Source organism: Neomonachus schauinslandi, chromosome 16, assembly GCF_002201575.2.
Source record: "Neomonachus schauinslandi chromosome 16, ASM220157v2, whole genome shotgun sequence".
NCBI classification, from domain to species: Eukaryota; Metazoa; Chordata; class Mammalia; order Carnivora; family Phocidae; genus Neomonachus; species Neomonachus schauinslandi.
Window position 1 is genome coordinate 29,757,629 of NC_058418.1, and position 25,114 is coordinate 29,782,742.

The 25,114-nt window shown below is 44.9% G+C and overlaps 1 protein-coding gene across 2 annotated transcripts in view; it reads left to right on the top strand.

Annotated features, from left to right (window-relative positions):
* FTO (FTO alpha-ketoglutarate dependent dioxygenase) overlaps window positions 1-25,114 on the top strand; it is a 374,545-nt gene that overhangs the window by 184,323 nt on the left and 165,108 nt on the right. The window contains exon 8 of one of the 2 annotated variants that reach the window (XM_044911496.1): window positions 2,441-2,503. The exons of the other annotated variant lie outside the window; for it this stretch is intronic. Within the exon in view, the coding sequence (XP_044767431.1) occupies window positions 2,441-2,503 (63 nt within the window). The remainder of the gene's footprint in view (window positions 1-2,440; window positions 2,504-25,114) is intronic. 2 annotated transcript variants of the gene reach the window in all.

Sequence of the window (25,114 nt, forward strand, 5' to 3'; positions counted from 1 at the left end):
GGAGGGGTAGACGAACCATGAGAGACGATGGACTCTGAAAAACAAACAGGGTTCTGGAGGGGAGGGGGGTGGGAAGATGGGTTAGCCTGGTGGTGGGTATTGAGGAGGGCACATTCTGCATGGAGCACTGGGTGTTATGCACAAACAATGAATCATGAAACACTTCATCTAAAACTAATGATGTAATGTATGGGGATTAACATAAGAATAAAAAAAAAAGTAAAAAAAAAAATATATATATATAAGTCTGGTATTTCACTCCCCAGCCCAAACTTATCAACACGTGCAGACATCCCACTTCCTCTCAACGAGCCTAGAGCACTACAGGGTCTGTCCGCCCTTCCCCCAGAACATTATTTCTCCTCCCTCCCAGCCCCCCACTCACCCTCCTACTGTCTTTAGAACATGCCCAGCCTCCTCCTGCATCATGGCCTTTGCATTTGTTGTCGCCGCCATCTAGAATATTCTTCCCTCTGTTAATTTGCATGACTCACTCCCTCACCTCATTCAGGTCTCTCTGCTCATGTCACTCCTTGAAGAGTTTCTTATGATAGAGAGTGCCTTGCCCTGTTCCACTTTGCTTCCTATTTCTCTCCACCATCTGCCATGATCCTCGTTTATTGTCTGCCTCTACCTAATATAATCCCTGTGAGAGCTGGACTTTGTCTCCTTCATTGTAATTTCCCCAGCTCCTCGAACAGTAGGTACCCGACACTTGTTGAAGAAACAAATCGATGTGAGGTCAGCGTTCCGGTCCAGCCATTTCCTCCCACCCACGTTAAACAGCATGGCCTTTAATAAATTCTTTTTAACTCTGTACATTTCCCTAAAATGTCAGGTCCTGCTTAGCAGGAATATTGTGGGGTTAGTTTCATTTTTAAACAAATGTAACCCTCCCAAACAATACCCCCAAACACCTTTAACATTTAAAAAATTAATAATATCGAGAGCACAGAGGATGCCTGAGAAGGTCCTGTTTTATGCCTTTGGCATTTACTCTGAGAAGATTGAGCAGTCACTGGCAAACAACTTATGCAAATATGAAAAAAAATTTTTAAATGGGAGGCGTAAGTAGCTTATTAGCAGCAGTGCTGCTAAAAGTTAGAATCGTGGTGTTTCGTCTCATCTATTGGCATTATTTGTATTTTAGATTTTCCTGTTCTTGGAAAACTTAATAGAGTAAAATTGTCAAAAAATTAAATGAGTTCCCCAACAAAGCTTGGACTTTTTATTACTAATTTCCGAAAGTTATATAGGGAAAGCAGTGTACACTGGACAGGTTTTGGGCACAGAACTAGGGAAATCTCTGAGGAGTAAACTGACTTCCACTAGACAAGCTGAAAACTGATTAAAATATTTATCATCCTTTGGGTATGCAATAGCTTTTGATGATGGAAGGCATATTAATATTCATCTTTGCTGCTTGTCTACACTTCAGACAGATCCTCGGAAAGGATGTTCAGATGACCAGTTTTCTTTCCTCACCAGGAGTCCGTGAGCCCCAGTACAGCTTGGAACCAAGAAATGCCTTGTGATGTGATTGAGCTTTTCCTCTGGGGGCTGGGGCTGGGGGAATACAAACCAGGAGAGACCTCTGGGCTGGAAAGCTTTAAAGGATTACTGCTTTCTCACAGGAAGTCTTTTGCTAGAACAAAGGGAAAAGTTTGGTTGTAATTTTATAAGCAGCAGAACTGCTATTGCTGAGTTGAGTCCACGAGGCAGCCCTGGCTCCTTGAGTGAAGTGGTGGGGGATCCAGGCCTTACCAAGGGTTTCAATGTGCATGCCACTGGAGGCTGAAGATTCCCCGCTCCTTTCCCCTACGTTTGTTAAGGAAGAAGGAGAGAAATCAGTGGTGTTCGCTGCTGACCCCAAGGTCTTCTGACTGGTTGTTCTGGAATGTTCCATCTCTCTTTTGTCTTGAGACAGAGTGAATATATATGGTGTCCTCCTAGCCAGGCATAAGGAGCACAAGGTGGCCTGCTGGGGTTCTCAGGATCTATCTCTAAAATGTTTTTTTTCCTTTGCTGGGAAAAAGAATCTGGCTCAGTTAGTTTAGTTAGCTAGGCAGTGTTGTTTTCTGTCTAGGTTGGAATAGTCTTGATTACATTTCAAGGGGGAGGGGGGCAGCAAATAAGGGCTCTGAAAGAAACTGACCTCCTTACTGAGTGGTCTGCAAAGCCTGGAAATTGATAGAATAGTCTCATAAAAAAGGCTGTTGTGTTAAGACACTTAGTTTCTGTCTTTTAAATCTGGAACATTAACACCTTTTGCATTTTCTTTTTTGTTATTCCACACTGAGATCTTTTGATGGAATGTACCTTAAAAAAAAATTGGGACCGTAATGATATTTGCAACCTATTTTAATAGAGTGGCATCAAAAAAGAAATATTCATTCTTCATTCTAGTCATTTCCTCATTCATCTGCTTCACTTTGTGCAGATAAGTGTGAAGTTCTACAAAAAGCCAGGCCTTCTGTCTCCCAGGTTGATAAGGCACAAGGCAGTAAGTAATTCAGAGGAAGAAAAATCAAAGGGGAGAGTGGATTCTGACATAGGCCTTTGGGAATACAGAGGATTTTGATAGATGGCAATGGGTGGAGGATATTCAGGGATGCTAGAAGCAGAGACATCATGGTGGGAAAACACAAAATCTGCTCACAAACTTGATTAGACTGGATGGAGTGTGGTTTGTGTGAGTCCAGTAGTGAGAGATAAGATTAGGGAGATTAGCAAGGAGCCTTTTCTAATGCATTTTTTTGCAAGGTACAGTGCTTTCACCCTTTAATGACTGCCTTCCTCAAACAGTCATGGAAAGCCAAGTGCTAATCATGGGCAGCTAAAAAGAAAATGAAATCTATCCTATGATCTTGCATTGGCAAAGGGGAAAGTGTCAAAATTCTATTATTTGTCCAAATTTCAAGACCTATCTGCATCCCGAATACGGCAAATAAGCAACACTGTCCATTTGCGGAAGGAACTACAAATGAGTTGATGTATTTTCCTGCCAAGGTCTTTTTTTTTCCCTCACAAATTGAGTATCAGCCTCATAATTTTGAATTTCGGTCAGAGGCAGGTCTTCCCCTGTGTGAGCCATTTCTGATTCTCTTCCTCTTTAGGTCTCTCTCATTTTATTTTACTTTTTTGATATGGGAATTGAGGTCCGGAGGAGGCGACATCTCCAACCCCTCTTGGAGAGGCGACATCTCCACCCCCTCTTGGAGAGGCGACAGTTTTGAGGACTTAAGTACTTGCATAAAAGTCTTTTGAAATACAGCCAACGTGTCATTCATGAGTTATTTGATTGGGTTCAGGATAGCGGGTGTGGTAATCTGTCATTTCCACTGCTGAAATCGAGTGGTTTCTTTCCCACGCAGAAGCCCCCCCTTCCTTTGGCTGATAGCTCCCCATTCGTGCTTGGACACCCCATGCTGCCCTGTGTTTGCTGGCACGTTTTGGCTTGTCAGTCATACCACTTCAAAGACTGAGTCCCCGTTCACAGTGTAAATGGTGGTGGTTCACTCTGGGCTCTCCCACCTTGATGGATCGATTTCTGCTAGACTCGCCTTCTTTCCCTCTTATGTGATGTTATGATTTCCCAGTGACGGGTTTTATTACTTTTTAAGGCACGAGGCGTTAATTCTTGAGTGACTGATAACTCTGTGACTTTGTTCTTCAGACGGGGGCTTCTGTGGGATTATCTCAGCTTTGATTCTGCTCAGGAATCTAAGGTCTGAAGCGAATTTAGAGGCCCCTGTCTCTCCGTACATATTGGTGAGATGAAGAAACGAAACTATGGGACTGCTGTTTCATTTTACTAGAGAGCCTTCTGAAAGCCACACGCAAGTGACGCTTCCCCTAGAGAACCCAATGGGCTTCGTGCTTTTTAAAATGCTATCTTCTTGATATCTCTTGGTGTCTCTTTCTTCCTCACAATGCCAAAAGAAACCGGTAGCAGCGATTTGTCATTGCTTCATTTCTTTCAAGGCCTGGAACCTTTGCCCCGTGCTCTTTATGTACCGACTCTACTGGGGTGCTCACACTGCAAGGCTTGGGCAAGAGGCCCAGCTGCCGTGGAATCTTGCAGCGTCAGAGAGCATCTTGCAGAGCCGAGAGACGAGCATCCCTTTCTCTTCCTTTTGGAAAAGGAAGGGCCCAGAAGGTACAGAGGCCTGTCTGGGGGCAACAGAGCCAAATGCTAGTGGACCTAGAGCCCAGATTTTCCCATTCCCAGTTGAGCGTTGGCCACCATTCCCAAGTCTCCCAGTGGCTGTGCCTTCTCTTCTCTACCAACTTTCAACTGGATGCAAGTAGCAGAATATAATGACATGAATGTTGCTCTGGACCCTTCTCTCTGCCCTGTGTTCGGGCCCGGCAGATCAAAATTTGGCTCTTTCCTGTCGAGGTGGACATACTGTTTTTGCCTGGCCAGCATCTGTTTTTCCTTCTCTAACGGCATCTGGATGTTGCCTCGTGGACCCACTTCCTACAGTGGCTCCAGGTCGAGAGGTGCATTGACTTAGTCTGGCTACCTCATGAGCATGTGGTGAGCTGTCTCAGGACTGTTTGCTGACGCCTGTACATGGTGCAGAATTCGACAAGTACAGAAAGCATGTGAATAGTGCAAAGTCAGTCTTTCTCCCCACTCCTTCCCCCAGCCACCCTTTTCCCTTCCCTGGAGCCCAGCACCCTTCACAATGTTTTCTGTACCTTTCCAGAGACGTTCTATATACTGACAAACCTTTATGTGTTGTTTCTCAAATGAATAACGCTCTGCTCAGAGGTCTTTCCATATTTGTACATTCTTTTAAACGACTGCCTGGTTTTTCATTGTGCGGTTTCATAATTTAACCAGTCCCCTACTGTCTTCAGTCTTCTGCTTTCACTAATAATGTTGAAATGAATATTGTGATACATAAGATTTTCACGTATACCATCTGTGGTAGTACCCAATAGCAGAACTGCTGGATCAAAGGATATGTGTACTTTTAGTTTGAAGAGGGACAGTCAAATTGCCTTCCATAGAGTTTGGGGCAGAGTTTGTGCGTGCGTGTATGTGTGTGCACGTGCGCGCATGCACGCATGTTTATGTATATGGGTATATGTATATATGTGTAGAGTTTATGTGATATAGGGCTTAATATACTCACCAGTGCAGTATATTAACAGACATTTTGCAACTGTGACTGGTGAAGACTGGTGTCTTGCAGTTTTCATTTGCATTTCTCTCCTTCCTGCTTTGCAGATGAGGAGACTGAGTCTCAGAGAGATTAAGTGACTTTGCCAAGGTCACAGAAGCAGTGAGTGACAGAGCTGGGGTTTGTGTTAGCAGAGGCAGTCTGGCTCCAGAGTTTGCTTCCTTAATCACCAGAATCTAAGCAAAAGCTCCATTCTGTTACTTGCAACCAAAGACTTCTGATTGAAGTAGAGGTTCTCTAGCAAGGAGCGCTCAGATTTCCTTGGCAGGTAAATGTGGGCAGGTTGTTCTCTTTCACCAGGGAGTTGTGTGCCAAGTCAGCTGAATCAGGCCAGGTGATCTGAGCCATTGCCATGACATCCAGGGACGTTAATCACGTGGTGGAACTACGTTCCACACGGGGAGTACGTGGCCCTCTACCCTGCCGAGTCTACGGGCTCTGTGCTTTAGCTGTTTGTGTCATGATTTACTGTGATTTACTGTGTCATGATTTACACCTGATTTACTGTGTAAAGTTAAGTTCTCATTGGATTCTATTCAGGACTGAGTTTCTGTTGTGTTGCGATATACTGAGCCTCCTTGGCCTCTCCGGCTTGCTTTCGTTCTTGCTCCACCTGTCAGTCTTTGGCAGGTCATTTCAACAGTGCCCCTTGTCTGTTCAGGGCCATTTCCTGCTTGGCTCCAGAAATGTGGGCCGAAGCCTTTAGCCTAGAAGGGTTTGGAGAAGACTGAGATTATTTGGGGAGTGGTGGGAATTCTGTTTTCAGGTAAGGGCGAGGACGAAAAGAAGTCTCAGGAGGGGTGGAGAAGTTTCCTCTGACCCCCTCAGTAAAGCATGTTGGTAGACTGTGATTCTCAGGAGCTGGGTGGGGGCCCCTCAACCACTCTAGATCCCTGCTGGGTCTCATCTCTTGCTGTGTTGTGAAGTCAGCTTCTGTCGCTGGCTGTGTCACCAAGTCATTTCAGTTTGAGCCTCTATCACCTTTGAAGTCCACAAGCTTAGGTATTTTTGGGTTAAGAGGTTGAGCTCTCAAGTGAGTCAGGCTAGGGTTCAAGCCCTGGCTCTGTCCCTTAGCTGTGTATGCTCCTGGGCGGTCACTCCGGGAATCTCAGTATCTCCATCTGTAAAATGGGGTTAATGGAAGTGCCTCCCTTAGGGGATCATTGTGAGATTTGCCCGAGGTGATACATGCGGCATTTTGCACATTGCCTGGCATATTTTTAGCATTACTGATTTGAATCTGTCCTCTGTTCATTCCTCCTGCCATCTGCTAATTCCCTGTCCCCTTACCGCTCACCCGATGCGTTCCTGTAGCTCTCTGAGACCCCCATCTCAGCTTACGTTATGTTTGCACATAACCTGGACTTGCCATTCATGCCTCTATTCGAAAGTCATGTCGGAGAGGCTCTTTCTGTATCGTTTTACCCTGCTTTATTTTTCCTCAGAGCACTTACTAATGTCTGAATTTATGTCTTATATACATGTTTCTCTGTTTCCTGTGCTAGAATGTCAGCACCTTGCGGACAGGGACTTTGTCTTGTCTAACGGCTGCGTTCTCAGTGCTCAGAGTCGGAACCCAACATGTATTTGTTGGGCAGGCAGAGACACAGATGCTTTACAGGCACAGCTTCCTTGGAGGTGCCTCGTTTTATGCCCCCTGGTGCTCTGTACACGGTATTTGTTGATGGCCTGCTGTCCCTTCTTCTTGGTTTAATCCGTTTCGCAAACTGCCTTGTTTAAAAATGTTCGGTAGGGCGCCTGGGTGGCTCAGTCGTTAAGCGTCTGCCTTCGGCTCAGGTCATGATCCCAGGGTTCTGGGATCGAGTCCCACATCGGGCTCCCCGCTCAGCAGGAAGCTTCTCCCTCTCCCACTCCCGCTGCTTGTGTTCCTGCTCTCGCTATCTCTGTCTCTGTCAAATAAATAAAATCTTTAAAAAAAAAAAAAAATTCGGTAACTGTCCATTACCGACTGCAGAAACCTTATCTTTTCAGCCTTCTCTGGAATATAATTTGTCTGCATTAGAGGCATTCAGCATTAGGATGTACGTAAGAGACCCTTATGCAACTTTTTAAAGACATGAGCACCGTCTCCAGGGATTTGGGTTCCATAGCTATAGCTTTCTTTTCTTTTCTTTTCTTTTCTTTTTATTTTTTATTATTATGTTATGTTAATCACCATACATTACATCGTTAGTTTTTGATGTAGTGTTCCATGATTCATTGTTTGCGTATAACACCCAGTGCTCCATTCAATACGTGCCCTCTTTAATACCCATCACCAGGCTAACCCATCCCCCCACGCCCCTCCCCTCTAGAAACCTCAGTTTGCTTCTCAGAGTCTGTAGTCTCTCACGGTTCGTCTCCCCCTCCGATTTCCCCCCCTTCATCCTTCCCCATGGCTATAGCTTTCAATCTTGGCTACACATTTGTATCATCCAGGATTCATTTTGTAAATATATCATGTGAGCTCCACCTCCAGTGAGAAAGATTTAATTGGTCTAAGCTGTGGCTCCCAGTTGATTCCAAGGTATTGCCAAGTTGCTGTATGTTTGAAAAGCCTCACAGGTGAGTCTGACATGTGCTCAGGATTGAGAACTCCTTTTCAACAGGTATTTGATCTCTTAACCAAATTAGCTTGATTGTGTGGATGAATATATGAACATATTAGCAAATCATCAGTAAAGCTGTCTTACTTTAACTGGCACAAATGTACCTGCTATGTTTCCTAAATTCAGTGGAGGACTCAAGAGGGAAATAGCCACATTTATAATTCGTATATAAGGTGGAAGATGATGTTGATAGAAGATACAAACAGAACTGTGAAAGTTTGGAAGACGTTGGTAGACATAGGCATCTGGTTGGATGGGATCTCAGAAGGCTTTGTGATTGGCAGGGACTTTTGAGTTGAGTCTTCTAGAATGGGCAGAATTCTGGAAGGTGAAGATGGGGATGGGAAGAGATTCCTGTGGAGGGAACAGTATGTGTAGTGTAGAGGCAAAGACATGCAGGCTGTATTCAAGGCCCCTACAGTGGGGCTGGCAGTCCCCCAAAGCTAGGCTCCTTCTAGAGTTCTCTATCTCAGGAAGTGGTACCACCACCCACCTAGCTCTTCATGCCAGAAGTTGAGGAATCATCCTTGAAACTCCCCTCTTCCCATCCCACATAATCCAGTCTGAGAACTTTTATCTCTAAAATATCTCCTGAGGCTGTCCACTTCTGTTCATGTCTGCTCCTATGAGTCTAGTCCCAAGACACCACCCTCACGCCCTTGGGCCGTTGCAGTAGCTTGCTGTCTGGATTTCTGTACAGAGAAACCCGGGCAATGTTTTCACATGCAGATACAGTTGTGCCCCCTCCCTGTGTAAACCCATTCGTGGGTTCCAATTGCTGTTAGGATAAAGACTGCAGTATTTTATCCTTGGCCCACGTCTCCTGCCTTATGTCCCCGCCAGTCTCTTCACTGTCCATATTCCTTGCCATACTCGCATTTTCTCGATGAATCCAGCGCAGTTGCTACCTTCTTCAAGAACTTTGCACACGTTTCCTCTTCTTCGAATGTCCTCTCCCACCAACGCATATATAGATATATAGATTATTTCTACTGATTTTTCATATCTCACCTCAACTTGCCACTTCCTCAGAAAAGCCTCCCTTGCCCTGTCTGACTAGGTCAGTCCTTATGCTGTATTTCCTTATTATCCTCGCGAAAGCCATGTCCGGCTCACTGGCTGGAGGTGATGAGTATTTATGGCAGATAAAACTTGGGAGCACTTATCTGTCTCATGAAGATCCAGTGTTGCTAGAGACATTAAAATAGCTGAAGTGATTTTGGGTAGTTAATTTATGAATCTCATTAACCATCCCTTGACAGAGAATGGGGAATGGTTGATCACGTTGTAAAATAGAGTGTGAATAGCCATGCTGTTTCTTTGTCTAAATGCCTCCCAATCATTGGACAAGCCAATTCCACAGTATTAATTTGAGTACTGTTATCTGCGGTAAGACAGCCCTCATCAGATTTTCCTTGTGGGAGGGAAGTCTAAGATGTATAACCATCCTATGGAAGCCTTACGATTCAGCCAGTGCCCCGTCTTAACAGGTTGTGAGCAGATGAGTGAATTAGTGAGGATGAGCTGCCTCGGGTGGAGCCCCAATACACCCCCTCTGACGCTGCTTTCCTAATTGCAGTGTCTCCAAACGTCATTCAGCTTAGCCTTCAAGAAAGGCCACGGTTCCCGGGGTGGTCATACTTTTCTTTCCCTTGCCAGATAGAGGCAACCCTGGGAACCATGGTCACCAGCCTCTTCCGGTCAGAAAGGTCAGGAGCCATCGTCCTTGTTACTGCCACATGCTTGTCTAGGCTGGGAGTCATGTGACAAATCAGGGACTCTCAACGGCTTGTATATTTTGGCACGCGGGAGCCCTGCAGAATCTGGACGGTGGTTTCAGAAGAGTCATTTAGATGCCATTCTCTCTCACTCTTCTTGTGTTGATGCCCAGAATCTCTATCCAGCTTGGAGGGACCAGGAAGTTTTCTGGCCCAGGGTCCCCTTGGCACATGCACAGGAACCCTCACGCTGACTGAGCTGGAATCTCCTGGTGAGAAGTGATTTGTTGTCCTGATTAGAATGTAAACACTTGCCGCAATTGAGTTTTGTCTCTTATGTGAGTTTTATTATAGCCTTCTGTGTTTATAAACACGTCTCAGGCATGAGGGAGAAACATGATAACCTCCAAGCCCCCGAGAGCGGATCCATTGGTTTTCTGTATTGGCCTAAGTTCTAAGAATCCCACAGCCCTCTTGCTCTTACCAGCTGGCCTGGGATGGTGCCCAGATTGCCATTTTGTGATTGTTTCATCCCTCTTCTGTAGTAGAGTTCATGAAGTCTTTTGACAAAGTGTGTTTCATATTCCGCTGGCATCTAGTAGAGGCATGTGAAGTCCAGGTAAGGCTTCAGGCCAGTCCAACAAACAGTTACTGAAATTTTACTTTATTTTTTAAAAAGATTTCTTGTGTCAAGGGTTGGAGAAAACCAAGAGTTGCTGTACTGGTGGAGCTTAACATGCCTGTAAGGAGATAGGCACACACATATGTAAGGCATGGTGTGGGATGTGGAACGAGAGGTAGAAACAAAATGTTGCAAGAGTGCCCTGGAGAATATAAGTCCGACAGAGAAACCTGGAGAAGCCTTCATGGAAGTGGAGGTGCCTTTTGTTGTTGTTGTTGTTGTTATTGTTGTTGTTGTTGAGGTGCCTTGAAGAGTGAACTGACTTTCAGAAGTCAGGGCTTTCCCAGGTGAAGAAGAGGGACGGGGCCCATTTTAGGCAGGGCAAACAGTAGGCACGAGGACATGGTTCCAGAGAATACTAGGGCATGTTGGCAGAATGATATAATACCTTGTAACCCGCTGTGCTTCAGGTACCTGTTTGGGGTGAAATGGAAGAGGGGGGACAGGCACCTAGGAACCAGAGAACAAGTGGAGAGAGGAGAATGGGGTCAACTCAAGAAGGGTCTTGAATGATAGGCTTAGAAATTTGGCTTATAATCTGGAGCTCGTGGTGGAAGTTGCATAGGGAGGTGGGGGCAGTCAGACCCATTTCCAGAATTGTACCTGGTGGCACAAAGATCGTTGAGAGGAGAGGCTGGGGCCACAAAGACCTGTTAAAAATATTCTGAGGAGAAATAATGAGGTGCTGAGCTAGGGCAGTAATGAAGGGAAGAAGCTGAATTCCGGAGTTTGGTTTTTAAAGAAGGACATACAACTTCACCATCATTCGGAGGTTGCAGTTGAGAGATGAGGGAGAGTTCGCAGGCAGCTTCACAAGTAAATCTGGTCGTAGTTACTAGCTGGAGGATGATACCATTTACCAAGCTAAGGAACAGAAGAGGAGGAAGTTTGAGGGCGTATTGAGTTTGAAGAGTGAGTAGAGCATCTAAGAAGATCTGGAAATAGTGGTGTGGAGCTGGGTAGAGACGTCAGAGCCAAAGTGTAGATTTGGGAGTTGGATTTGGATCTTTGGGAGGCATTCCTTCTGGGCCGACCACGTGTCGGGCAGTGTTGTCCCCTGTGTGGATTTGTGCGGGAAGCACCTAACACATGGCCGTCATCTACAGGGAGACATATTCTAAGAAGTCGGAGTGTGTGAGAGAGAATATAGGTTTGAGAGTAAAGCGCATGCAGGGCCGGGGGTGGGATGACCTCGGAGAAATACAGGAGAGCCAGGGAAACAACCCGAGATGTCAGTCAGAGAGGTTGGAAGAAAACCAGGAGTCGATGGTGGGACTGAGGGAAATTACTAGTGTCAAACCCCGAAGAGAAGTTGTAGAGTCAAGAATAACCCTCCTGGTGCATTCAGCATGGAAAGAATGTTGGTTGAATGGTAAGGGCAGAAGGACATGGTGGGAGAAGCTAGGTGAACCCATCTATACATTTCTGTGGTCTGAGCTGAGAGGAAGTTTTCAGAGCAATTTTGTCTGTCAGAGGTGTTTACGGGTCAACCTGAGGTGCTTGAGAAGAAGCACATTTTAGCCAGATGGGAGTATTGCAGTTAGCTTTCTCCTGACTTCCTCCAGAAATCGGCCTGCAGACATTCACTTGCCCAGTAGCTGACTCCAGAAAGGCTGACCTGAAGCTGTAAACATTTTAATTTGCAAAACCATCGTTGTATTAAATCACAAATGGGAGGCAATTTAGCAATGCATCTCCAAAATTGCACTGGGCGCTGGCTGTGGTTTTGCAATTTATGTTGAAAACTAAAATTGAACTCTTGTGGCATAAAAACAGATTGTTGATTTGGTGATTAATTTGGCCTCTAAGGCCAGGGAAACTGTTAATGCTGTATATCAGTTATAAAGTTGTGGTAGTGGCGGTGCAGCAAAATGAAAAATCAATATTGTAAGTACAGGATAGCTCTCTTAAAATCCAAGGTGTGTTTTGTTGCAAATTGCATGGAAGAAGCCGACCCCCAAAGGGACAGCCATACCTTCATTACTGCACAAGCATGCGTCTGTTGCGGAAAAGCCTAGGAAAATGGTTGGGCATTTTTTTATCGTGTCACTGGGGGTACGGGGAGAAGGAGCAAATCGTTGCAGTTTTGAGTAAAACCTCACTTAGAGTTATGTGTGTCCTCAGGCAACCTCAGGCCATAACCTCCAGAAAGGTTGTGTGGTCAGAAGCCAGGAGACCTGGGTGATACTTTAGCCTTTGCTGATCACCTGCTGGAGTTAGGTCTCTCCCCTCCCTCATGGGTTCTGTGCTTTTGCGTGTTAGCCCTGCAGAGATGCATTGGCACCTTTCAGTGAAAAAGGAGTGTCTTCCGTCAGCATGATTACGAATAAGACACCTAAGGGGTTTGTTTACGTTTTCCATTCCTAGAAGTAGGAATATACTTCTTTTTTTATTGAGCCTGCTGCATATAGAAGAGCGTGGGGTGGGGGATCCCTTTCTCGTTTTTTGCCTTTTGTTTTGGCAAAAGTGAACAATCTCTGCTTGCCATGGCAAAATAATTACCCTCAACAGACTGCTGTGGGCGCATAGAATGTTGAGGGTAGACCCTTCTATAGGTAGGGGTGTTCAGGACCAGGAACGACTGGATGACGGGTTCGTTTTAATTGGCATTGGTACCGTGGTGAAAAGCAGGTATCTCAGAATCCAAGCAGTGATTTATTCTGTGACCCTACCTGCCATTTTCCTAAATCGAGCTGGAATTACTTAAGTATGATCCCTGATCCAGTTGAAATTTTGCTACCAACATCTCAGCCTAGTATATTATAAAGTTTTAGCTTTATAGGTCAAGTCTCACTTGGGTCCAGAAGGATCAGATCCAGCTTAAAAAAAGAAGTATTGGTGGACAGCAAACAGTACCTCAAGTGGCCCTTTGAAACCACTTCTGTTCTCCGTGACTTGTAATTAGTTGAGTGTTAGGGTTTGTGGTGGGTTGCCCTGGATGTATAGGCAGAGGTGGTGATTCATTTCTTTCTTTCCCATCTATTTTGCTTCTCCTCATTTCAACTCATGAAATGAGTTGTGTGGTCTTTTATGATAGAAAGATTATTGTAGCCATTTTTTAAGTCCCCTTTTTTGTGATCTCTCTTAGGAGCTGACTCTTTGCACAAGAAACACTTCTATCTTGTCAGAATGACAGCGATTACCCCACAGTTTGGATCATCTCCAGCAGCTTTGTTCCTTGAAAAATGAACTTGATTTGATGAATAAAAGTTTGGTGTATTTGATGAGTCAGAGGGCAGGAAAATGTCCTTGTCTCTGATGAGGCTCTTGCAGTCAGGCACATTGAACATCAGGGATAAAATAAACCTTCATCTCCGAAGGGAAAACCCTGGAGCATGAGGACTCTTCCCACTAGAAATGCTGTAAATCTTGCAGACCATGTAGGTTTTCTGTTTGGGGCAACATCAAAGCCCAGTGACTTTAGAGATTAAAGTGTGTTTGACAAGCAAAACTTTCCCTGTGCCCCACTCTTTACGAGATTTGGCCTGTCTCTTCCCTTTGTCTCATCTCCGTATGACTTCCTTTTTTCCCAACAAGTGGGAAGCCTTGGCTCCTCAACTCCCGGAGCAGGCTGCCATGGTTTCTTCCTGTAAAGCCGGCAGTCCCTCATCCTTCTAGCATCTTCCAGCCCCCACCGGTGAGCGGCACCTTCTCACGGTCACTTCCCAGGGACCCTCTTACTTGTGGAGGGCTTTCAGAGCCTTTTGCTGGCTGTAAGCAGATCCAGCAACAGGAAGACGGTGATTTCCCTCAGCTCAGAAACGGAGTTCATCTTTTACCTTAGGATTTCTATTTCTTTTGAGACCATGTTCTCTGGCTGGCTTGGAAGACGTGCTCGGGTTTTGTTTTCTTTTGTTTTGTTTTTCTTTTGTTTTTTAACCTGTTTCTAACTGTGTTTGGGATGTCTCTGGGCTTTCCCCTTTGCCAACTGAAAATAAGTGACCATATTTTCATTCAGATATAGAGAATTCCTTTTCAGATAAATTAGATTATCATTGAACAGAGTAAAAACTCTTCCTCAGTAACATCTTTTTTAGAAAGTAAGGTGCAATAAGATTTTGCTTGTTTAAAAAAAAAAGGAACTGTTTTAAAGGCACTGTGCGAACCGTGTTCTCCAAAGTCAGACATTCCTGCCTCCCGCCAAGTGCCTATTCGATCTGGCCTTTCGCTGCTTCTCAGGGTGGTCAGAGAGCAAGAGGAGGACAGATTGGGGAGGCCAATGGCTTTAAGGGTAAACCCCACCGTGTAAAATCTCGTTACTGGAAACACGCTTTGTGTTTAAGGATAGGTCTTCCCCAGGGGAAGGATGGCGATGGTGAATGGTTAAGGGACTCACTAAAATATCTTAAATTGTCTCCGTTAAACATGTAGCATCCTTAGAGGTCAGGCAGAGCTGAAACTTGAACAGCTGTACAACAAGCATCTGAGATTGTTTTTAATTGTGTCCCCTTTCTCTAACAGCAGTCATTCTTGTTTATATTGTCAAGAACCTTTCCACCGAGCACAAGCGCACCATACTTGAAGGTCAAATGCTTAACCCTTCCGCATGGTTACAATGAAAATGGACCCTTTTGTTTTCATGAATGTATACCCCAGCCGCCTATACGGGGAGAATGGGGGCCTCACGCGTTCACCGAGCTGAAGTAACTTATTGTCAAAGTGCCACAAAGAGAGCATATTTTTGTTTCCATGCAACAGTTGCTCGGCCTTTCTTTGCCTGTGCTGCACCCAAGCACAAGACAGTATGCCCATTTATCAACAGGCGGAATTTTTGGGTACCATTTTGTTCCTTTGACCTGTGTTACTTTTTACTGACCCGACCAAATTGCTTAAAAATTTTCCCCTTTCTGCTGTCAGTGTTTAAAGCTGCTTAATGTGTCTGAAGTGATCCCCCCCCTTTCTTTTTAACACTTTACATTCCTGTTTACCCCAGCACCTGTTACTGTAGTGAACCATGAAATCACAAATGTTATGCAGCTCCCAGCGGCTGATAATACTTTCTTAAATAGGAATAGAGGATCTCCCGACTCTGGGGTGGGGTACGGAGGTGAGTAGCAGTGAGCGCAGTTGTGCATGCGGTCATGGATCCGTGTCCATTTGTTTGTGGGGGCCAGCCACGAAAGTATGCGCGTGTCTTTATCTGTGTGTCAGGCAAGAAATACTTCTTTCTCTGCTCCTTAAGAGTTAACTAAAACTAAAGGGGCCAGTGCGGCAAAACATTAAATATGAGCCTCCAACATGAAGGCTTCTTTGTTACTGAAACAAAAATACCACAGCAGGTGGTTGACTTGGACACAGGAGGGAGGAGGAGGCTCAGTTGTTGCCCATTTTTCTAACCCTTTCAGGATACCCATTGTCTAAACCCTAAAGTTAAAGTGTCCCCTGCTCAGTCTCATGGAGACAGTTCCAGCATGAAAGGCCTGTGCCCATTACTGGTTTTTCTACAACGGTTTAATCTCGGGGTCTGGAATGTATAACCACTAAGCAAGGCAGGAGAGGCAATTATCTCTAGAAGATGAGCCAATAATATCTGCTTATCAAAGCATAAAACTGTTCTGGCTGCAGCAAGTTAGAGTTCATCAGGATTTCTTGCCAACAGCCGTAGTATTGTTGCGGATCTTAAACTGTATTACTCAAAGCAGAAATGTGGCTTTTGTTGCCCCTGGGGCCCCCAGAGCAACTTTGTGGTGACCACACTAACCTGTTTAAAGCCGAGGTTAAACTCTGCACAGCCTGTCCCGCAAGGTGTTGCACTGGGGGCATGGCTTTTAAAAGGGATCCATAATGGAAGCTGGACTACTTGGCTTTCTTTCCCTTAAAAACGAATGAAATATAGTTAGAACTCTAGAACTCAGAGCACCCTAGGCGTTAGGCGGTAAAGGACAAAGACAGCGCGCGGGCAGATTTCTACCACTGCTCCCGCCGAAGGGCACCAAGTATCCCATTCACGTGCCATGTGCCTCCGTGTTCTTGTTGAGCTATCCCGCTTGTTTGTGTTAGTCCAAATCACAGTTGGAATAATTTAAGCAAATGAATGCAGTGGTGTGATAGTTTTGTATTATAAATTCCCGAGAAATCTGGAGCTGAAAAGCTTGTTTCCATACACTCCAGACACAGATTCCGATAAATGAATAGATGCTCCTTTGTGTTCTTATGCTGATTGCTCACGTGAACATTGGCTATATTCCCAACAAGGAAGAAGCTACACTTCTGCTGAAGCCACACTTTTATGTCTAATGGCGACTGCTTGTCAGTGGCACGAATCATATCCCAAAGTTGTGTGTGTGTGTGTGTGTGTGTGTGTGTGTGTGTGTGTGTATGTGTTTGTTCGTCTCCTCTGAGTAGATACGTGCCAGGTAGCAAGTCATGCTGGCGTTAAGACTTTGCAGACAGTTGTGTTTCCAGAGCGCGTCCTAGGCAGGGACTGCATTTGTCTTAAGTAGATGTTATCAGAGACAAGTGCAGCAACTCTGCTCATGTGATTTTCCCTGAATTCTGTTTCCCTACCAGACTATTACTTCATTGAGAGTTTTTAATAGTCACATTGTCAGTAGCATGAGCGGCTTCATTATAGTGTGGCTTACTTCTGACCTCAGGAATCTTAAGAAAAATAAGATACTTAAGAGTGAGCAGATGCATGTGGTGAAATTTATTAGTTCTGTTTTTGGTCTTACAGGTCTTCATTTTAGTTTTTATTTCCTTCAAATGAAAAGGAGAAGAGTACTTAGCCAGATGAGTGTTAAGTGGGAATGTTAAGGTTACGATAGACTGTGAACAGGACAGTCGAGTAGATAACTGCTTTATGAATGACTTTTGTAAATCAAGATCAATTCTAAGAGCTATGTTGAATTCAACAGTTGTTTTATGCAACCCCCTCGGTCACCCCCAGGCTGTGTATGTATTTTATTTCCCTCCTACGATTGTAAGCACCTAGTGGCCAGGTACTGTGACATTAGGGATGTCTTCCAGATAGCAGAGACTCAAATTAGTTGACTTACTCCATGGGAATTTGCCCCTAGTAATTCTGCCCTGTGAGTTGAGTGTAGACGCACTGGTCCTGGAGTTAGAACGCCGGGTTGCTAGTCACAGCTCAACTCCTACGCTAATTGTGATACCGAACGAGTCATTTAGTTTAGCTGAGCCCCAGGTTCCTCATGTGCAATAATGTGGTTAATAATATTTGCTCTACCTAAATCACATAGTTTTTATGAGGATTAAATGAGATACCATTCATGAAAGGACTTTATATGATATAAATCAGTTTACACATACATATGTTTGCTTTGGTCACTGGTATCGGATCCCGGGGTTAGATTTGGCTCTGTTGCTGACTAATGGTGGAGAATTTGGCAAGTTATTTAATCTTTCTGCTGCTCAGGCTTTTCATCTGCAAAACGGAAATGATAATACCTTTCTCTCATAGACTTTGTTTTAGGATTCAGTGGTACAGTGTGCAGGAGCAGCCCCTGGCATGTAGTAAGCGCTGGGTAATGTTAGCTGCCATTGCCTGTCATCACCACCGACAGCAGCCAAAGGGATCTGTGCTAAATGACACTGACTTATCTGGTATCGATGCACGGTTAGCACGGACAGGGACGAAAGGGAGAAATAAAGACCTAGGTTAGTCTAAAGACCATGATCAGTGTTAGTGCCTTTACTGTGGCTTTAAGTGGGACTCTACTCGGATGTAGCTGACACTCACTGGGGCCTTACCACGTGTATTCTAAGGACCTGGTGTTAAAAATTGAATCCCGTTTACCCTCTAGAGTAGATGCTAGAAATACCCTCATTTTACAGATGAGAATACTGAGGTACAGAAAGGGAGAGTAACTTACTCATGGCCAACTCGAAGCCACTGAGGGATTGGGACTCTGGAGCCTGGGTTCGTCCTCCCCGTGGTAAAACCCACAAGGACAAGAGTGACCTACAATTTTCTCTTCATCGCAGCCCGGAGTTAGGAAGCCTCATCAGCTTTGCTTGACTCTGAGTTCTATACCGCCCGGTTCCCAGCTCAGATGCAGTGACGTTTAGTTTAAATGGCAGAATGGGGTGTGTGTGTGTGTGTGTGTGTGTGTGTGTGTGTGTGTGTAAATTTCCCCATATTCTCAAATCCTACATCTACATTTCTCTCCAGCTCTGTCGCCCTGTTTGATAAATGCCCCCAGAGCATTGCCAGCACCACACATCTGAAACAACTCTTCCCTCATGGCTCTGGGGGTTATTGACTCTCTCGGTGGTGCCGCCGTCTTCTCATCTTTAAAATAAAGGTGCCTCATACAATGGTGACTGTTGGATTAAATGGGATGATGTGGATAAAATGCTTGTTGCGACACCGAGCACATAGTAGGCCCTAAATAAATGTACCCTCTTGCTTCTCCTGCCATTGTGAGGAGAGCAGTTCTCTAGGCCTGGGGGGCAGGAGAAGGGTCCCGGCTGGGCATTCTGGCCTCACTCTCACGGGCAGTTAAAGTTTCCACCAGGGCTTTGGTTTGGATGTTACTGAGTGTGGGGGTGGGCGGGGGGGTGGGGTGGGACAGATAAATACAAAGGAGTGAATTATAACAAAGAGCCTTTTCTGCTTCAGTTCTTGTGTAGAAAACATATGTTCAGTGATGCAGGCAGCAGTTGGGTTAAAGACACACTGTAGGGCTGCAGACAAAGGGCCCGCACTCTTCCTGCATTCACAATGTTTCCAAACATATTCACTTGTCTCACTTGTTAGGGACTGGGCTGTCAGCTGGATCCTCTTGCAAGTGTGATTTCTTTTTCCCCCGTTCCCTTTCAAAGGCCTCCCCTCCCCTTCCCCGCTCCCCCAATGTTTTACACTTCATATAATCCAGTGTGCATGACAGACCCCTTCAGCCTTTGTGCTACTGCTGTTTGGGGGAAGGGGAAAGCTGATCTGATGGAGATCTTGGGTAACTCTTCACTTGCCCAAGGATGGGAAGCAGCTAAGCCACTTTTAGGCCAAACGTCACCAGTGGATCAGTTATGGAGTGCTCGGTGTAGCTAGCCATTCTTCACCTCCAATTAACAGTTAGGCCAACGACTAGATTAAGCACAGGGAGATTCTTAGAAGCGGTGGCTGGGAGTCGGGGGCCATGTGTATGTTGTGCCACGGTTGGGAGAATTGTTGCTTTTTTATTTGTGGAGTGAATAGTTTTTGATGAAAAGACACAGATAAGGCAAGGCACTGCTGAATTGGGAAGTAATTGGGAAGAAGCCCGCTGTCATTCTCGTGTTCATTATGTGAGATGTATGCAGATGTCCACATTTAATTCTGGATCCAGGGAGTATCCCTGTGTGCTGTGTTTGTAGTCTAAACCTTTTAATTTCTTTATCGAAGCGAGGCAGCTAAGGTAGGGGTTTGTTTCCATGGATGAGATTTCAGGAAGATACTTTCATGTGAATTTCTTTTCACTATCTCTATGTATATATTACATATAATACTTTTACATATAATCTGTTAGAGCTTCCACTGCAGTGAGCAGTCAGCTAGACATGCAAAGATTTCGCATGCTCATGCCTCTGCCCCTGAGGTGTGTATTATTCTGGGGCATTTCAGCTCCCCAAACTCAGTTTTCCCATCTGTAAAATAGGAATTACATTACCATCATACCCTATGGAGCATTCCATGAATAAAACAGGAAATATCTATCACATAATGGTGGGTGAGAAGGCTTCTTGTCTTTGTAGAAATCTCGCAGGGTGTCTTCATTGCTACGTTACCGAGTCAGTTTCAATGCCTTTGTGTTTTTTTGTTTTTTTTTTTTCTTTCGAGCCTCTTGCTGTTGCCCTCTGTTTCATGAATTGTTTACTGGTCGAGTTGCTCATCCTGGAAAGGGCCAGCATGTTAGGAGGAAGGAGAGGCGGCGGGGAGGCAGAAAAAATTGCCATTGGCTTAGAGCTCTAAATGGGCTGTTAGTTCACTTCAACGGTAGGGGCAATTACACTCCTGCTAATGAATAGGCAGTCAAGTGGAATTTCCCGTATATGGTGTCTTCTGGTGGGAGGATAATTTCACCACCTAAAAATCCTCAGACGTAAAACATTGTATAAATATTTTCTCGTGAAAAGTGCCAACAGTCATCCCCGGCCAACACACCTCCGACCTGACAAAGGAAACTACCGATGATGGTATTACAGTTTTTAGTGCTGTCACTTGAAAATCCTGGAAAGGAAAACTTCACGGAAATGTATATGCATTTCCCCTCAACCTGAAAATAACAGTCTGCAAAGATTTTCGTAATGGACAGAGCTAGTAGACTGCAAGTGGGGACAGCATTGCACCCGAGGTTGGCACCTTCTCCTTTTGCCTGGCGTAGAGTGTCACCCAGAGCCAACAGTAGAGCATCTGGAAAATAAATTGGTATTTTTCCCCCCACATCGAATGGATTCATTTCACAGAGTGATGGGAAAGGGAGCGGGGTGGGGAGTGTGATAAGAGCGTGTTTGTGAGGCTTTCCTCCCTGGTGTACAGCTTTCGTTGTCTTCTGGTTTTTTAAGAAAGCTAGTGCCTCAGAAGCCAGAACGATTCCTGGGCTCTCTTGGTAAGAATAATTACGCCGTTTCTTCCACCTCTGTGTGAATCAGCTTTATGATCTAGACCGCGCGCAGTAGTGACTAAGAGTAGACTCTGCAGAAGCAAACGAATCTATTAGGCTACTTGGAAAACAGGGGGGAAAAGAACAATGATTTTGTAAACTCCATAAAGGTCAAAAAAAGGCTTTCAGTAAGTATGCAGAGACTAGAAATCAAATCCCATTTCCTATCATAAGAAGCCCGTTGTTTTAGCCACAGTAGTTAATGTACTGTATGTGAAAGATTTAAGACTAGTTGGAAAGCTTTGCTTCTGTTTTATTAGGCTGCTATTGAAAAGCCAACAGCATAACTTCGACTAGGTGCTTTGAGATTTCTTAATGGGCTGTCGGGGGCAAGACACCAGGGCTGTGCTATACTAGCTCTTTCCTGTACATTAAAACAACAGGGGCCAAGCGATCACATACAGAAGTATGAATTACTTGATGCTTTCTCTGTTCCATATGGCCAGTCATGTCTTTGGCAATTAATCATGGACAAAATCCGTCGAGTGCTCTCTGAAGCATTGAAGTCAACATTTAGTTGTACCTGTGCCAGCAGGAGCAGTGGGGTTGCAAGCGCAAAATAGCAGGATGAGGGGCTCCTGGCGCCAGGGCCCAAGCAGCTGGCTTCTATAAACACTGCTTTTCCCTCTTCACCTTTCTCTCTCTCTCTTTCCTTCCTTCTTTCCTTCTCCTTTCTTTTTGCCTTCCTCTTTTTTTCCTCCCTCTCTCCCTCCCTCCCTCCCTTGCTTTCTCTGTTTTTCCCTTCCTTGACAAATACGCGGGCGGTTTTCTGCCATCGCCTGAAACACCAACGTTGCCAGCTGGAGCTCTGAGGTCCAGCCTCCATTCGCTGACCCAGCACCCCATGTTAAATGTGTGCGGCAGGCCGTCCTTCCCTCCAGCAGCCGGGGCATTCCGGCGGTCACCGCCACGACGGTCCTGAGAGTTCGTGCGGCACCGGGCCGGCTGCTGTGGTTCCTGCGCTTTTCGTGAAACACACGAGCTATGGTGATTTCTGTGTTGGTAGGAGGACAAAAATGGGAGGTCCTATGAAAGTGCTTTGGGGGAAAAAAAAACAACTCAGTAATTATTCAGATTCATGGCTGTGGTATTTTAGGATATATATATATATAAATGGGATCCATATCTTCTGGGATCATTTTGCCCCAATTTTTTTTACACATAATGCTGCTGATGACAGATCTCCAACGTTCATTGAGCATTTTGTGCGTGCCAAGCATTGTACAGAGTGCTTTCGAAGTGGATTATCTCATGTGATCATCAGAAGAGTAGTTGGTGCTATTACAGACACCCCTTCACAGATGAGGAAACTGACCAAGGGAGCATTTTCCCAGCATCCTCTGCCCACCAGCATCATCCTTGATTACTCTCCGGGAGCTCCCTTAGTTCAACAGCACGTGGTGGGAAAAGGCGAGAGTATGGCTTACTAGTACATTTTTGAGGCTCCTTTGGCAAAAACTCTGCTGAAATGTTCATTCAAATCAAGTGGGTCTTTGAGATGAACTGCATCAAGCGGATCTGTAGGTGGGACTAAAATAAAAGGCTGCTCTGTAGGCAGCCTCTTGGAGACTTCTGCCTTTGTGCCTTCCGTTCAAGACAGTCTAGCTCCTCTCCTTCTCTCCTTGCTGAGCCGGCCTTGAAGGGCGGAGGCTGGGAGGGGCAGGATGGAGACAGCAGCCTGAAGTAGTCCATAGACGGGGCAGCCAGCGGTGACTTGGTGTTATCTCTCAGCCGAGGTCATCCAGGATGTGTCTTCTCAAATTCAGGAAACAGGGGAAAGAAAGTTTTAACATTGTGTAAACATTAGCACCCCCAAAACCCTCCTGCTCCCGGAGAGGGAGATAAAGTCGGCAAAAAGGCTGCAAGGCGTGTTTATTTGTTCTTCTGGGCTCTGGATCCCAGCATGCTAGAGATCGTCGGTGGTGCCCAGTCCAGTTTAGCAAATGTGAAGGCATCACTCAGCACTGAGCTCTGGAGGCCTCACAAAAGAGCCGTCTTAAACTGACAATCAGTAAATGAAGGAAGACCTGAGATCGACCTCTCTTTGATGGGACTAAGGCTATCTCGGTGGGTTCTGTGCCTTTCTTCTTTAAAAAAAAAAAAAAAGGAAAGAAAGAAAGAGAAAAAAAGTGTTCCTGGACTTTTGAAGAGGGGAGCCCTGGTTGGGTTTTTGACAGCCCGTGGCAGTGTTGATGTGAGGAAATAGCTTTCCCAGCTGATAACATCTTAAACCAAGTTTCTTCACAAGTTGAACCTTTAGCCCTCTTTATCAGTCTGAGCATATCTTAGTAATTTGTGTGTGCAGAGGGGAAATACAGCCCTAACGTGAAAAGTGTTTGGTGGGGCATTTTCCCCATAATGACGGTACTGCTTTTTTGGCGCTGGTGAGGATTGGGAGATGGGAAGGCGGGAAAGGCATGCAGTTCTGGCATCCTGGTGTTTATATGGCTTTTGAAATGGGAAAAACAGCAGCAGATTTTTTTTAATGAACTAAAGCAGAGGGATTACCAGCCATGTTTGTGGAATGCCTTGCGTTTCCGTGCATTTCCTTAGGCAGAGTTCTCTGATTTGTAAGAAGGATGGATTAAAGCAGAGTTTCAGAAGCTGTTACCCCATATCAGAAAGGAACCAAAAGAATTAATGACTTCTGTTGAATTATTAGTAAGAAGTAAGTGCTGTAATTTTCCTTTTAAAGCGCAACGTGATTCCTGTTCAAAAACCTTGTATGCTACAAATTCTGTAGATGGCATGTCCGTCCATGTGTGCTTTCCTTATGGTACCCTAGAATTAGGACATACTGGCAATGACTGAATGTACAAATACATCCACCAAGAATTAGCTGAATTGCTTGGTTTTAATTGAATAAATTCCTACTTGGGAGATTTTTTCCAAAGTTTGAGATTGCTTTTTTTTTTTTTTTTTTTTTAAGTTTTATTTAGAGAGAGAGCACGAGCGGGAGGGGCAGAGGGAGAGAGAATCTCAAGCACACTTCCCACTGAGCGCAGAGCCTGACACGGGACTGGATCTGTGACCCCGAGTTCACGACCTCAGCCCAAACCAACAGTTGGCCACTTAACCGACTGCGCCCCCCAGGCGCCCCAATTTCGAGGCTTCTTAGAACCTTAGAGTTTTGGTTTTTCTTTTTTCATTCTCAATCAACCTCTTTCCTTCCCTCCCTTCCTCCCTCCTTCCTTGTCCTCTCTGCTTGTGGATTTCTTTTTTGGCTTTATGCATAAAGTTTTGAGCCAGGAGAAGCTGAAAACGCTGGGGAATTCTTACAGGTCCTTAGGATACTGTGGGTTGCCAGAGTCTGAAGTAGATTTTTTGTTTTTGAAATGGAGAAAATGAGACTTCTTGGCTTATTAGGAGGGTCTGGAAAGATTACATGGGATCCCAGTGTAGTAAAACTTTTAGATGTACTTTCAGATACATCCTTCCAGATATGTATTGCCCTTCTGTGTGGTCACCTGGGGATTGCATAGCCTTATTTTTCTTGATGCCATTGTTTAAAAATCGTTTCCACACCGTTTTTCTTAGAATTCTCGTCAGGTACAGTTTGCATCCAACCAGAGCTTGTCTCACATACTGTTTTTGATCTCAAATAGTACTCTGTGGCTTGATTGTTCATCTTATTTACCAGACATGCTCTGGCATGTCATTTGCTTTCATTTATTCAACAAGCATCTCTCAGGAATCTGTTTTCATGACACAGTGCCAAAGTAGGCACCTTGGAGGGTCCTGGGAGGAAATGGGCAGGGGCCTACTGCTCTAACAGAGCTCCCGTTCTGGAGGAGGAAGCATCCAGTGAGTAAATAAGAGCAACAGAGCGTGGCATGGTTTGTGAGATGTTCAGCAGTGCCACGTAAGGAGGAGTGACCAACTCTATGTAATTGGGAGGAAGGATTCGGTTCATGGAGAACTTCATAGAGGAGGTGTTATTTGAGGTCTTTCTTTCTTCTTTCTTTCTTTTTCTTTCTTTCTTTTCTTTTCTTTCTTTCTTTCTCTCTCTCTCTCTCTCTCTCTCTCTCTCCCTCCCTCCCTCCCTCCCTTCCGTGTTTCATAAAGAATTAGTAGTTACTGGCCAGTTATACAACAAGTAAATGTATCATGTAGAACAGCCATGTATTTTCAGGGAACTGACATTGGTTCTAGATGGATTGGGAGATGGCAAGAGATAAAATTTGAGAAGTGACCAGGAGTGTTGTTTTGGTGTGGTTATTTTGGTCAGGTTAAGAATTCCGGCTTCTAAAAAAAAATTAAGGTTTTTTGTTTGTTGGTTGGTTTCTTTTTGGTCTCAAATGACAAC